The sequence below is a fragment of the Dermochelys coriacea genome, chromosome 3, assembly GCF_009764565.3.
Source record: "Dermochelys coriacea isolate rDerCor1 chromosome 3, rDerCor1.pri.v4, whole genome shotgun sequence".
NCBI classification, from domain to species: domain Eukaryota; kingdom Metazoa; phylum Chordata; order Testudines; family Dermochelyidae; genus Dermochelys; species Dermochelys coriacea.
Window position 1 is genome coordinate 209,112,544 of NC_050070.1, and position 16,037 is coordinate 209,128,580.

General features: G+C 42.7%; 1 protein-coding gene across 4 annotated transcripts in view; it reads right to left on the bottom strand.

Annotated features, from left to right (window-relative positions):
* Positions 1 to 16,037, bottom strand: part of TTL (tubulin tyrosine ligase) — a 36,204-nt gene that overhangs the window by 7,176 nt on the left and 12,991 nt on the right. Inside the window, exons 4-7 of one of the 4 annotated variants that reach the window (XM_043512390.1) lie at positions 13,303 to 13,438; positions 12,870 to 13,139; positions 8,228 to 8,371; positions 6,631 to 6,762 (exon numbers count right to left, since the gene is read on the bottom strand). In XM_043512390.1, the coding sequence (XP_043368325.1) occupies positions 6,693 to 6,762; positions 8,228 to 8,371; positions 12,870 to 13,139; positions 13,303 to 13,438 (620 nt within the window). In that variant the 3' untranslated portion in view covers positions 6,631 to 6,692. Of the gene's footprint in view, positions 1 to 6,630; positions 6,763 to 8,199; positions 8,372 to 12,869; positions 13,140 to 13,302; positions 13,439 to 16,037 lie in introns of all 4 variants that reach the window. The other 3 variants (XM_038395750.2, XM_043512391.1, XM_043512392.1) reach the window with 3 other exon arrangements.

Consider the following 16,037-nt stretch of genomic DNA (forward strand, 5'->3'; position numbering starts at 1 on the left):
GACTCCAAGGAGAGACTGCTGAATTGGAATTAATTTGCAAACTGGATACAATTAACTTAGGCTTGAATAGAGACTGGGAATGGATGAGTCATTACACAAAGTAAAACTATTTCCCCATGTTATTTCTCCCCCCCACCCCACTCCCCACTGTTCCTCAGATATTCTTGTTAAGTGCTGGAAATAGCCTACCTTGCTTGTCACCATGAAAGGTTTCCCCCCCCCCCCCCCCGCTGCTGGTGATGGCTTATCTTAAGGGATCACTCTCCTTACAGTGTGTATGATAAGCCCATTGTTTCATGTTCTCTGTGTGTGTATATCAATCTCCCCTCTGTATTTTCCACCGAATGCATCCGATGAAGTGAGCTGTAGCTCACGAAAGCTTATGCTCTAATAAATTTGTTAGTCTCTAAGGTGCCACAAGTACTCCTTTTCTTTTTGCGAATACAGACTAACACGGCTGCTACTCTGAAACCTGCTCTCTCTCACTCTCTCTCTCTCTCACTCACAGACACACAGAGTTTATGAAACAGACAATTTCTCCAAGCATCAAACTCAAAACCAATGATATTCTGAGCAGTGTTTTGATGTTTTTACACACAAAAAAATTTAAAAGGGGACAAATTAATCTCTGGCATAGCAACAATGGACTTTGTTCAACTAGGCCTACCTTCTGATGAGAGGAGAAGCCTTATCTGTGGGGCAACGTGAGACAGAATGACCAGACAAACTTCAGTCTAGTGAACAGCATCAATATTTGATAAGGTATTTTAACTTAGCAAGAGCTACACAGCTAAGTTAAAATACCCAGGTTAGACAGCTCTAGACCTTTCTACATTTACTGACATAGGATGGTATGGCACTATCAATACATCTAGTGTCAGTTAGTTACAATACTACTAGCTGAAAGTCTGGGCTGCTGGATGGGTGTAATTCATAAAGTCGCATGTGTAAAAAAGCAGAGAGTGTCTGAGAACATAAAAATTGGACAGTGATAGACTGCAAAATCCGGTGACGACGGAACCTGCTTATATTCTGAACAAAAAGAGCTCTCATCCGTGCTTATAGCTGTGCCCATCGCTTCACACTGATTCTACAAAGATAACAGGCTTCAGGGTGACAGTGACATTCCTGGATTTTATAGATTGCATACAAGGACTGACGAACGAGTGCCATGTTGATGGAATATTCATCTGTTTCATAGATTCATAGATATTAAGGTCAGAAGGGACCATTCTGATCATCTAGTCCGACCTCCTGCACAGCGCAGGCCACAGAATCTCACCCACCCACTCCTACGAAAAACCTCACCTATGTTCGAGCTATTGAAGTCCTCAAATCGTGGTTTAAAGACTTCAAGCAGCAGAGAATCCTCTCTCAAGTGACCCATGCCCCATGCTACAGAGGAAGGCGAAAAACCTCCAGGGCCTCTCCAAGCTGCCCTGGAGGAAAATTCCTTCCCGACCCCAATATGGTGATCAGCTAAACCCTGAGCATATGGGCAAGATTCACCAGCCAGATACTACAGAAAATTCTTTCCTGGGTAACTCAGATCCCATCCATCTAATATCCCATCTCAGGGGATTAGTCCTATTTACCCTGAATATTTAAAGATCAATTACTTACCAAAATCACATTATCCCATCATACCATCTCCTCCATAAACTTATTGAGTAGAATCTTAAAGCCAGATAGATCTTTTGCCACCACTGCTTCCCTTGGAAGGCTATTCCAAAACTTCACTCCTCTGATGGTTAGAAACCTTCATCTAATTTCAAGTCTAAACTTCCTGGTGGCCAGTTTATTCTTGTAATTCTCTTTTTCTTTCTGTAATTCTTATTCTCTTTATTCTTTATTCCATTTGTTCTTGTGTCCACATTGGTGCTAAGCTTAAATAATTCCTTTCCCTCTCCTGTATTTATCCCTCTGATATATTTATAGAGAGCAATCAGATCTCCCCTCAACCTTCTTTTAGTTAGGCTAAACAAGCCAAGCTCCTTAAGTCTCCTTTCATAAGACAAGTTTTCCATTCCTCGGATCATCCTAGTAGCCCTTTTCTGTACCTGCTCCAGTTTGAATTCATCCTTTTTAAACATGGGAGACCAGAACTGCATACAGTATTCCAGGTGAGGTCTCACCAGTGCCTTGTATAATGGTACTAAAACCTCCTTATCCCTACTGGAGATGCCTCTCCTGATGCATCCCAAAACCGCATTAGCTTTTTTCACAGCCATATCACATTGGCAGCTCATAGTCATCCTGTGATCAACCAATACTCCAAGGTCCTTCTCCTCCTCCCTTACTTCTAATTGATGCGTCCCCAGCTTATAACTAAAATTCTTGTTATTAATCCCTAAATGCATGACTTTACACTTCTCACTATTAAATTTCATCCTATTACTATTACTCCAGTTTACAAGGTCATCCAGATCCTCCTGTATAATATCCCGATCCTTCTCCGAATTGGCAATACCTCCCAGCTTTGTATCATCTGCAAACTTTATTAGCACACTCCCACTTTTTGTGCCAAGGTCAGTAATGTTTCAATGATGCAGATGTTGTTCTTCATCTCTGGTGACTGTCACTGTCCTAAAACAAACAAGGCAATTTCTGTTGAAGATATACTGTAACGGGGCTGGAGATAACAGAGGCGGATATGTTTTTTCCCTACCAAGGCCTTCTTTACCAGAATTAACAAGCTCTTTTCACCTATGCAACTGGCTCAGCATACCTTCAGCTTCCAGATCCTTTCTCCTGCACTGCTTTCAGTAGATGATTTCTGTATCAAATCTGACAATTTATGAAAGTCAGAGTCTCTCTCCAAACCATGGTGTTAGCTGGATTTCTGGCAAGCATTCTGTGTTCTCTTTCATTTCTAATGGATCCTCAGACCTCCGGGTACCAGTTTTTAAAGAATGCTAGGAGAAGAGAACATTCTCCTTTTTAAGTCATCTTGATAGTTGTAAATTAAAACACAAAACGTACCTTTGGTTAAGTATTTCATTTTTTAAATTAAAGGTTCCACACCCCACACCTGTACATTCTCTCACTCTTTTGGCTTCTGTGTCAATTACACGTCCTGTATCCGATTCTGAATAGCATCGGTTCTTGCTGCAATATTAATACAAGTTCTCTGTTTTAATGCAGAATGCCCAGGGTTGTCTCTAGTTGGGGGACCTTTGTGTTGATTTCCTTAGCTGTCAAGAATAGTTTCCTGTAAACCTGTCTCTGTGGCTGGGCCTTATGCAGTGCTATCTGCAAAAACAGAAGCCCTTAGCAAGTGAAAAGGCTGACCGCCAAACCCTAGTTGTGCTGCTCCTTTCAGGATATGGCCTCTCAAACCAGAGAGGAAAGATGAACTTCCTTGGAAAAGGTTCTGCAGCTGGGTGCAATGACCAGAGAGATTCTCCAGAGGTTCATGTTTGAACCCAGATCACCCTCTCCATTAGGGTTTTATCATAGGGCTTCTAATTTAAGCCAATTTGACACCAACTCGCCAAAGAGTCTCAGAGTGCATAGATGGAATGCACTGAATAAACTGAACTTGTTTCCCCAGAACTCCCTGCCCTGGTCAGCCCAAACTCCTCCTCTCTCCCCCTGCTCTGGGAGTAACACACCTCTCAAATACAGCGTTGAGTCTAAATAAGCTCCCCATCTGCACCTAGCTTCCATTGGAGTGTGCTTTCCTGAGCTGCCTCTGAGCCCTGGCAGGGAATTCACTCCCAAAGCCACAGGCTGTTGTCTGGCTCAGTGAGCTTTCCTCCAGAGTCACCACCAGAGCGAGACTGCCCAGGGGCCACCCAAGAGCTAGGCAGCCTGACACAGGCAGTTTCTGAAGGAGAGCCCCGGAGTCAGGAGCCCAACATAGCTGCTCCTCTACCACCACGCCAGGCCACACTCCTCACATGCAAAATATTTACACTTCTTTCCAGAAACTCATGTGCGCAAGTTCAACCAACCCCTGGCAGATCTAGCTGGTGGCATTTCATCTTTTCACTAGGGTGAATAGTTCTTGAACACCTTTGCAGGCATTGATGCAACATGGATCTGTCTTCAACATCTGAGATGCAGCTCTACACAAATGATTTACTTTCCAGGTCTATTTGAGATATTTATTATAGCCAATGATAAACCAATCCCTCATTTACATGGGTTTAGGCTCCCCTATATCTTGTTCATAGTACGGCAGCGTAGAGGTGAAATACAGTCTTGTCTGAAGATGAACACATTCTTTAAATTGCTCTTCAAAACCACATTCCCACAGAGCAACTGCTAGCATTTGCAGGCCTACCGCATCAGCAACACACTCTTTTGAAGGATTACAATTGGATTTTCCTCATCTTGGCATGCAACACTTGTTTTTGAGCACTGGGACCAAAAAAGGTCAAGAGCATACAGCTGCACCAACAACAGGGAATGGGAAGGCGCTCCAGAAGCACCAGTGGGAGCAGAGTGAAGTGATAATGTTGCGTAGAGAACTCTAAAATTAAACCTGTTCCTATACAATGTTCCACTGATAGAGACTGCTGATTTGTTCATGAAAATATATTGCTTAATATTTGGATAGTTAAATTACTTGGACAATAGAATGTCACCCAAAAGTGCCTTTTACCCAAGTTTCTCATGGGTTTTTTTTTTTTTTTTTTTTTTTAAACAAACATTGGATTTTAAGTTTTGGCAATTTCTCTCAAACACACTAGTGAAAAAACCCAGGAAAGGTTTTATGAAATGAAACCAAAGCATGTGTATTATTTGAATATAAACCCTCAGCTATTGTCCAAAAACACCCTACCCTTCCAATTCTATAATTCACCAAAATGTAAGAACAATCGTTGAGTCTGTCCCTAGTCTACTAGGTAGGCCGACAACAATTTTGCAGTTTTCCGCAGAAGCCAATACATTTCCAAATTGTTTGCTTTTCCAGCACTTAGCCAGTTACACTTATGATCAAACCAGTCCCAGAGGATTAAACAAACAGACATTCAATTGATGCTGATTTGATTCAGGTCCTTTAAAAGCTGACTGTTCTGTCATCTGTGATTTTGCTTCTACAGTTTTTTCCACCATTTTGATGCAATGAACTATGGAGCAAATCCTCCTTCACAAACATATTTAGGGTAGAAATCTGGATCTTCATCTTAAAATGCGACAAGGAAGGAACTCAGGATTATATTCCAACCAGCATGATGCAGGCACTTCTTCCTGTTCTGGGCTCCACCTGTACCCTTATGTTTGAGATCTGTCTATTGCTTAGCCAGCATGACTGATTCTGTAGCCTTTCTGAATCATTTTAAAATCTGGTCCTCGTGTGGTTGCCGTTCTTTGTTAAATTAGGTCAAACCAAATTTCCCAGGATACCGTGACAGTGTCAGCAACCTGTAATCTGTCAAGTCCTTTCAAAACAATCCTCAATTGCTTTTGCAAGTTTAGTGCCTCTTTGTAGAACCCTTGTGGTGCAGAAGCCAAGCTCTATTTTGATCAAAGTTCTTCTCATTTTCAAGTTCCAAAACTTTTAGGAGTTGGATGCACGTGTAGAGAGACAATCTTCCTGATTGTTCCACTACTATTGCATCCATCCTCGTTTTTCAACCAACCAAGAGGATGATGGTGTCTGTGGAAGAAGATTTGAACCACAACATGCACTCTAACTGTGTTGGGCCTTACTTCTTTCTCAGTGAGGTATAAGCAGTGTGCTGAATGCCCACACTGTACATAAGAAGTTTAGGATGACTGCATCTCTGAAAATCATCATCTTTTTATGCTCAGTCCAAGGAAATGGCAAAGATTTCTCTGCCATATTTCACCCATTCCTTGGATGGCATCTTCACCCACGTGGACACAATATTATTTGTTTTTTTCTTTGCAGCTGTAAATACCTATTGACTGGATGCTTCAGACTCTTGACTGAGCCATCAGCACTGTTGCTTAGAAGAAGTGAATGGCAGGGAAGATGTAATCATAGCTGATGGCGGTTTCTTTATTGAGTATCTTGGTCTCTTGGCCAGAGGTTCAGATGGTCTGTGATAGAGACCTATTAAATCTCCTCTTATTTTCAGTAGTATAAATTCCAAGAGATCTCAGTGGGGCTCTAGACTTCTTTAAATTGTGTAGAGAAGCATCTGTCAAATCCACAAAGGGTTTACAACTGTCAAAGCGGAGTTCTTCAATGGCACTCTGAACCTCTCTCGGAAAGCCCAACATCTGCAGCCAAGACACTCGTCTCATGACCACCGCAGTGGAACTAGACCATTCTGCAGTGGCTGCCACATCTAAGGAGGCCTGGAGCAATGTCTTTGCTAGAAGCTGACCCTCTTAAATAGTGCCTTTAAACTTGGTCATGATGTTCCTCTGGCACATGCTCAATAAAGGAATTCAGTTTGTTAGAATTTAAGTAAAGTGCTCATGTTGTGCACCACTGAAGGTGATTCTGTTATTGGCATGAAGGAAGCATCCTGCCTTCTTATCAAGTTAAAGTAAAGTATTTGCATTTCAGGTTGTTTTTAATGCACAACCATCAATTGCTCTATGCTATTTATTGGCTGTCAGAAGAGGAGAAACTGCTCCTGAATGGAACCAATAATGAAGAGATGCTGGAAGGCCTGGGACAGAGACTTAAATGATCACTGCACCTACGTTTTGGTGACAGCATCAAAAAAAGTCTCACTTCCAGGATCATACTCATAGGTGTTCTTCTCTTACACGTCAATAAACAAAGGTTCATTCAGTGATACATTTGCTTTTGAAGAGTCTGAAGAAACTGATTTTCTGCATGGTTAGAGATGAGCACAAATGATTTCTATCCTTTTACTTCACAGTTGTTGACAATGTTAATATTTTGCTTTAGAAGAATAATCTGTTCTCATTATTTCAATTTATTCAATTGACTGTTTCCTTACCACCTCTTTCAACATTATACATCTTAAGTTGGATATATACCAAGTATCAGTGTGTGAACTCAGTAAATTCTAATCACCGCATTCGTAGTATTGACCAGCACCTTTCACACCTGTTACAGCTGAAATGAGAAACAGCCACCTACAAACAAGGCTGGTAAAGCTGAAAAATAGGATAAGGTAGCCAGCTTTTATATAAAGCCAGGTTATCAGATGCTCTGCCAACCTTCCAGAAGTTCCTAGATTTATGCACATCTAGACTAGGGCACTACTGTGGCATTGTAGCTGTGACACTGTAGTGCCACAGTGTATGTGCTTCCTACAGTGACGGAAGGGGTTTTTGTGTTGCTGTGGGAGCTCCACCTCCACAAGCAATGGTAGCTAGGTCAATAGAGGCAGTCTTCCATTGACCTACCTGTCTACACCTGGGGCTAGGTGTGCATAGCTATGGTGCTCAGGGGTGTAGATTTTTCACACCTCTGAGCACCATATCTATGTTGACCTAACTTGAAAGTCAAGGTCAGTCCTTAGTAAACTAAGTCCCTGAACTCTTTACATCTCCATCCACTAACCTCTCCACCATCCAGAGGCGGTCAGTACCACCCACTAGCCACACCCGTCTTAATCACCAATGACTCTGCCCATTCCCCTTCCCCCACTAATCTTCAGTTCCACAATTTCTACCCGTTTCCCACAGGTATAAAAAGAACCAAAAACTCTTCTTCGTTCCATTTACATTATCACAAATAGAATTTTCATTCACAGATTGAAACGGGAGCTAGATACTTGTCATATGAAAAAAGCTCTGCTGCTCAAGTCCAGGAGAGGGCATCTCAATCTTGGGAATGGCCCACACTACTGCTGGGGAAAAGCCACCGGTATGAAGGGCCTCCCCCAGTAAGTTCCTCCCCTGACCATGCTGCTGCTGCGCTTGGAGAGAGGGATAACGACAAATTCCTGCTGAGAAATAGTGTAAGTTACAGAAATTCAGCCGAGTGGAAATGTGCCTTCTGGCACAAAGGCAGAACTCTGGGGAGCCATGTGGCTGTAGCTACTGCTACACTACAGCCAGGGGGAGCTTTCTTCAGCCCCACACATCAGCGAGGGGCCTCCTTCTGGAGCACATTGAAGGCAGGGGAACCTAGACCACCAAGCTTAGGGAGCAGCATGCTACGTGTTGGAGGCAAGTATCTGGTCTCAGTTTCAGGAACGATCGCTTTCCACCAAGCAGAGAGGAAAGCCAGCACCTTCTTCAGAACTACAGCAGCAAGAGACCAGGGGTGCCGTGCCGTTGGTACACAGGAGCTACCATTTTATTACAGGAAGAGGATACTCACTGGGCACAGGCAGGGGCCCCATTGACTTCGATTAGCCAGACCTTCAGTTCCTCGTCTACCATGAAGTCAAAGCCGAAGAGCTGGAAACTCTGGTAGTGAAGGTGTTTGGTGCTGATTGCAGGCTCTATACACATAAGGCAGCTTCTGCGAAAGAAAAAAAAATGCAAAAATCTGACTTAGCAGCCAATAAACATTTAAAAGCAGTAATTCTAGATTCCTGGAGCCGGCAGACACACAGCACAGCGATCAGAAGGGCACTGTGCAGTGGGAAAAGCAAATGGAAACAGTGGATCAGGAACAGACTTGTTCCTCTTACTATTATTACTTTTTACTCTTGTGCCCAGCCAAAAATAAGAAGAGATAGTAAAAAAATTGACTCATGCAAAAATGTATCTGATTGCGCTAACTAAAGGCCTGATCCAATCCCCATTGAAGCCATACCACTGATTTTATTGAGAGTTGGACCAGGATTGAATATGGCAGGGACACATCATAACATCACAGGCTTTAGAACAAGAAAGAAATGCACAAGAGCACAAAGAAGATTTTAAAACAACTCTTTACAAAATCTATCATTTAGCACATCTCTGAAGCAGCTCAACATGTTCCTGTGACATTCAACACGTTTTCTGTGTTCTCCAACAACACAGAATGACAAAGCCAAAATCAGTTCAAGGAGTGATGCACAACAGACTACTAATCACGAGCCCGAGACATGCTCTCTTGTTATTTGCATTTAGAACAAGAGAATGACTATGGACACTAGGCATGCAAGAGTGACCTCCCAGCAACATGCGTATGACCTAATTAACCACCTTTATCCATTAAAACAGAATTTCTCTTTCAAGTACACAGTCATGATTATTATTCACCACACAGGGTGCTTTGACAGACTATCGAGTGTAGAGAATACAAATTTATGTACTTACCTAGTATATGTGTATGTATACATAAACTCCACACACACCTGGATTTATTGACTAAAGAATAAACATTGTGCACATGATAAGCATTCTGGGTTTTCATCAAGGCAAAGCAAGAGCATATTTGTAAGTGTGGCATAAGCCAGTGATGCAGGGGACCCCAACTAACATCAATGAGGGTGGTATTGTTAAATTGCCATAAATCTAATTAAAGTTTACATTAAGTCTGAAGGAAGCAGGGTCCAATATATGCAACAAAACTGGAGCCAATACTGTAAACCCTTACAATTGAGCAATCCTAATGATTTCCACTGGGCTGCTCTCCAAGGCTACTCGTTTGAGCAAGGATTTGTGGGACCAGGACTAGCTGCATCAGCTGGGGGAGAAGCATGCCTGATGCAAGATTACACATTGGCTCAAGTGCTTCTCTAGAGCGATGCCCCCAGTTCAAGAAAGAAAGGAGCTATGAGGGGGCCAGTTACAGCTCCCTGATCCACAAGCCACAAGTCCTCCAGCCCAGAAATTAGAGCTGCCTAGGGACACGAGATCACATGCCAACTGAGAACCAGGGGAGCACAGCTACGCTCAGCCCACCCCAATGCTGGAGGGAGGGTCAGTTGACAGAGGAGCGGACTAGGACAGCTTCGTGCCATTGAGAGCTTCCTCCACCAAGGAAAGTTAGGACCAGATTCTAGCCCCTTTGTGCCACATAAGCAGCACAAAGAGGTCAGGATGGGGGAAGTGCCTGTTATCTACCTCATTCCTTTCTACTGTACCTCACTGCTGCAGAGCCAGTTCCAGCCAGCTAGTACCTGGAGTCAGTGGAGGCTCTAATGGCAGAGGATTGGGGTGGGTCTGGTGCATAAAAGGGGAGCGTGTTGGCAGGGGGCTGTGCAAGAAGTATGCACAGCTCCTACCAAGATTTCAGCTGCCTAGGATTCCCATGCGCAGCAATGTGCAAGGACAACACGTAGACAAGTTGAGAGATCCAGCTCTGTGTGTCTCCTCTCCCCACGGGATGGAACAAATGCAGAAAGCACTGCAGACCCTGCTCCAGCTGCTGGGCTACAGACTCGCACCTTAGTGCCAAGTCATACTGAATCCAACCCAAGTGTATAACACATGGCTTCACAAATCAGTATAAGAGCATTGAAACAGAGCGAAGGGTGAACCAGCCCACAGAAATGCAGCAGTTTGAAAGAGTTCAGCCGATTATCCGCTTGAGCAGGTGTCCAGAAATGTCAGCTCACGATGGAATGTCATGCCATGGTTCAGCAGCTGTAGGACAGGAACCAACTTGTTGTAACAGAAAACCATACCGAGAGGAATGTCTGGAAATAGCTCCTATCATTTCTGAGGAAATGTGTTTAAATAGGATGTTATAATGAGCCTGCATCCCTATTCCTAGGCACATTACTGGAGCGTTCTAAACAGTGAAAAATTTTAGATTACAAAATCAATATAAAAGCCTCAGATCACAGTATAGCCTTCTGCTTCCAATTGGAATGACTTTCCTTCCCGGCTATGACATCATCCAAACCCTTCTGTTGCATCTTTGTTCCTCTGAGAACACACAGGCTTCGGAATTGGTCTATTCAGCCCAGGGCCAGCTTCTCCGGAGAAAGGGGCAAGAAACCACATCTTGAGCAAATTATGGAATAACCTGGGGCCAGCAATGATGTAACGAGGGGAATCCACCAATAAGCCAATATTACATCCATTTAAAAAAAACTAGTCAAAAGGACACTCCATTTGCAAAGTGAAACCCTTAAAAGTTAGAAAATGCCAATATTAAGGTTGCCCATGCAACCCTCATTCAGCCCTCCTGTGCATATGATCCGGAACAATCAACATGGATTCATCAAGGGCAAGTCGCGCCTGACCAACCTGATTGCCTTCTAAGAGGAGATAACTGGCTCTGTGGATATGGGGAAAGCAGTGGACATGATATACCTTGACTTTAGCAAAGCTTTTGATAGGGTCTCCCACAATATTCTTGCCAGCAAGTTAAAAAAGTGTGAATTGGATGAATGGACTATACGGTGGATAGAAAGCTAACTAGATCATCGGGCTCAACGGGTAGTGATCAACAGCTCAATGTCTAATTAGCAGCTGGTAGCAAGCGGAGTGCCCCAGAGGTCTGTCTTGGGGCTGGTTTTGTTCCTCATCTTCATTAATGATCTGGATGATGGGACAGATATTCACAAACTTGCTGAGGGTGCAGACACTAAGATTGGGGGAGAGGTAGATATGCTGGACGGTGGGGATAGGGTCCAGAGCTACCTAGATAAACTGGAGGACTGGACTAAAAGAAATCTGATGAGGTTCAACAGGACAAATGCAGAGTCCTGCACTTAGGACAGAAGAATCCCATGCACTGCTACAGGCTGGAGACCAACTGGCTAAGTGGCAGTTCTGCAGAAAAGGACCTGGGGATTACAGTGGACGAGAAGCTGGATACGAGGCACCAGTGTGCCCTTGTTGCCAAGAAGGCTAACGGCATATTGGGCTGCTTTAGTAGGAGTGTTTCCAGCAGATCAAGGGAAGTGATTATTCCCCTCTATTCAGCACTGGTGAGGCCACATCTGGAGTATTGCATCCAGTTTTGGCCCCCCCATTACAGAAAAGCTGTGGAGGGAGAAAGTCCAGTGGAGGGCAACGAAAATTATTATAGGGCTGGGGCACATGACTTATGAGGCGAGGCTGAGGGAACTGGGTTTATTTAGTCTGAAGAAGAGAAGAGAAGAATGAGGGGGAGATTTGATAGCAGCCTTCAACTACCTGAAGGGGGGTTCCAAAGAGGATGGAGCTTAACTGTTCTCAGTGGTGGCAGATGACAGAACAAGGAGCAATGGTCTCAAGTTGCAGTGGGGAGGTCTAGGATGGATATTAGGAAAAACTATTTCACTAGGAGGGTGGTGAAGCACTGGAATGGGTTACCTGGGGAGGTGATGGAATCTCCATCCTTAGAGGTTTTAAGGCCCAGCTTGACAAAGCTCTAGCTGGGATGATTTAGTTGGGGTTGGTCTTGCTTTGAGCAGGGGGTTGGACTAGATACCTCCTGAGGTCTTTTCCAACCCTAATCTTCTATGATTCTACAATATAGTCTGTAATTAACATGATCACATTTTTCCCACAGGACCCTTTTTCATTCAGTACACAGGATAGAGCACTGAGTAAACGAAGCTACTCTTTGTTAGTTCTTTGCATCATCTCCACCCTATTAACAGGGGTGCTTAGCACCTGTAGCTCCTGATGATATCTGTGAGTTGTGAATGCTCAGCACCTCTGAAAATCAGGCCCCACTTGTCTCATGTGTGTACCTAATCAGTAAGACACCTGAAATTAGTGGAAACTTTGGTGAATTTTGACTTGCATATCTCTGTAAATATATGTACATATATTAATATGTTGAAGAAACAAAAGTAGCTTGTGGAAATTCCCTAGACTAGACAAGCCCATAGGGTCAATTTCGTGCTTTGCCCCACACTTCCTATGTGACCTTGGGCAAGTCACTTAAACCTCTTTGAGCCTCAGTTGCTTGTCTGTAACATGGGTATATTGATACTTTTGTCCGTCTCGTCTATTTAGACCGTGAGCTCTTTGGAACAAGGTCTGTCCCATACTGTGTGAATGTATAGTCCCTACCACAATGGGTCCCCAGTTCTGGTTGGTGCCTCTGGGTGCTACTGTAACACAAATAATGATCAACAAGTTACCTTATTATTTGTTTGATCTGCAGTAACAGGCTACTTTCCAGTGTAATGTTCAAAGAACTCATCAGATACTGATTGAACTCCTCAAAAAACATTTCATTCCCTTCTTCATACTTCCCATAGTTTTTAGAATATTCCTTCTGTATGCAGTGATTGGTCAAATGGCAGGTTTTGTCTTGGAAATTAACACTATTGTATGGTTCTGAAGAGGTCCGCAGAACGCCTTCTCTGTAGAGGTAGATATTATATTGGTGATCCACTAGAACCCAGCTTCTGAAAATTAGAAGAACACTAAATAGGGTTTTTTGTTTTTTTTTAAGCCAGCATATGCATGTAATCAGATTTATTAACAACACTTCACTCACCCCAATGCATTTTCTCTAATCTTTTTGAGTAAGAATTGACAGGCAATTTAAGTATCAACAGAAAACGTTACCTAATATCAAACTTGCGATGGCCTGGCTCTAACAGCATAGGCTTTTCAAGGTACTTCTGAATCACATGCACTTGTCCTTGATCATCTATAAAGTTCAGAAGTTCAGTAGCCTCTGAAGAAATAAGAATTCCTTCACCTAACATGAAAAAAAACAAAGGTTTCACAGATATGATCAATGGAAATTTTTTTTTTTTTAAAAAGATTTTGAAGTACACCAAAATATATATAATGACATATGTTATTGGGTCTCTTATTGCAGCAGATTTGGCATTATGACCATGCTTGAGAATATGGAGGTAAAAACCTCTCTGGCTAATAAAGACATTCCTCTAGGTTCTCAGAGATGTCTAGGCATCAAGACAAAGGAAGAGTTTCAGCTATAAGAGTTACAGTTGAAAATACACATTTAGATCTTGGGACATCTACGTACTTAAGAGTCCAGAGTGGCTGAGTCTTGTCTAAAATTTGTGCTTTGTGGCTTCTACTGTTTTTCCTCAAGTTCTTTAACTACCACACAGAATTCTTCCAAGAGACCAATTAACAAAAGGTGTTTATCATGTACTTTTGGTGTGTTTCAGAGAACTTTTCTCAGATGCAATATACCATTCCAATTGACAGTAAAGACTAATTAAGACATTTCTATGGAGCAGAGAGATGGGAACTTCAACTCCACAACACACTTATCAGGGAAACCTCCAATACACAAAAATCACAGGAACACATCATCATGATGTAGTTAGAAACATCAGGCCTGATGTGACCTCCAGGCTTTTTGTGTTGAATCCAGTTAGAGATTTTTCAAATACTTCTAGCAATCATGTCACTACTTCCTGATGGCAATAATTCCTTTGCCTGACTCGTCTCCCCTGCCCCCAATTATTTTCCTATTATCTAGAGGGCCTATCCTGCACACCTGAATACCTTTACTCAGATGTAGTCACACTGAGTGCAGGAGTGCTACATGCATGAGTTAGGTTATGCATATAAATATCTGCAGGACAGGCCCCTCCCCGCCCCCACTTTAAAACATTACTCCTCATTTTATGTAATCCTGTAACCCTAAAAATAAATCCTCTTTGGCTTTTTATAGATATTTAGGTCTTTTTCATCTTATCCAGTCTCCTCTTATAGGACATGCTCTCTAACACTTTAAATTATTTTGACAGTTACTTTTAGACACTCTGCTGCTTGATCAATGTCCTTTCTTGGAGCATGTTGTGGTCTAAGACTGAACAAAGTGGAATCATCACCCTGTTCATCTCAGAAAAGAGATCAGAGAGTAGTATTTATCTCCTCCCAGCTCAGCCCACACACCCATATTTAACGTGCCACATCTCTTTCCATAGTGGGGCTGTATAACTGGTTTTCTCCCATCGTCCGTTTCGGTTCAATATTTGCATCCAGTGAAGTACCATGAATCTGTCTAGGACGGTAATAATACTGTCCCCTGCACCGTACCATCTGGGTGCGTATCACACATTAATTAATTTAACCTCCTAACACCTGTGAGGTAGACGATCTCCGTTTTACAGATGGGAAACGGAAGCAAGGAGGGAACATGTGGCTTGCCCAAGTCACATGCAGAGTCTATGGAATATCCGGGAACTGAAACCCAGATCTTAGTCCCACTTGAGTGTTTTAACTAAGCAACTCTCTTTCCTCTTTTGGTTTATGTCTCATCTGAAAGATGGCACAGAAACAGCACAATGACACACCTTCCACCAGGTGGGTGACTTTGAATTTAAACATGAAGCAATTCAAGTTGCCCATATTTTCTGTGTGGTTCCTCAGTTTATTGAAACTATTTTTTCTAGTGAGGTTTTTGTTCCAGCTTCTTCTGACCAACATAATTTTACAAACAGTCACAGGAGTAACTTTATTCATTGCGGTCCCATTTAGTTCAATGTGGAAGTCATTGCTAAATTAGCAAGAGTGCAAAAAGAAATGGTTTTAAAAAAGGATAAGCCAAATATCAATATTTTCCCTGGTATGAAAATCCCCCATTGAGAAAGTTCAAATCTATCTTCAAATTCCCTCCAATTTACCGTTGAAGTTGGCAATTATCCCTTCCCTCATATAATTTCAATACAAACGTCCACTTGCAGTGGCAGAGTATTAGAAACAGAACACAGTCTTTCCAGAATTTGGCATTACTGGGAAGCAACACTCACAGTTACAGTCACCTAACATTCCCCAGAGAGCCCCTGATTCTTGGTTGTTTTAAGCTTTGCCAAGCTTTAACTCTTCCAGCTGAAATCTTCTCTGTTTTGATCTCTGTCTCGCATTGAATTTTTGAAAAATCTGAGCACAGGGCAGCCATTTCCAAGGAGGAGGCTAGGGGAAAACAGGTAGTTTTGCCACGGCTTACAAAAATTACAGACTACTATTTTCAACAGCTCTAACAGCTCCACGATTTGGAGCAGAAGTCTGAGATTCAGTGGAGGGGGTAGGCTTGCAGTCAGGGAGGTTCCTTTTGCTTTCCCCATGAAAATCCCCCCAGTTCTAGCTGAGTTATAAGCTTTTAAATTCCCCATTAGCACATCCACAGTAGGATTTTTTCCTATACTCGTTTCACCTATTTCCCAATTATACTGAGCAAACTCCCAGGCTCTGCCAAACTTCCTGTGTTTGCAAGCCTTCCTCCACCAAAAATACCCTTGCATCTGGGGAAAAGTATATTGGGCTGAAAGCCTGGAGACCATGAGTTCCAGACTCACCTCTTTCAGTGACTGATA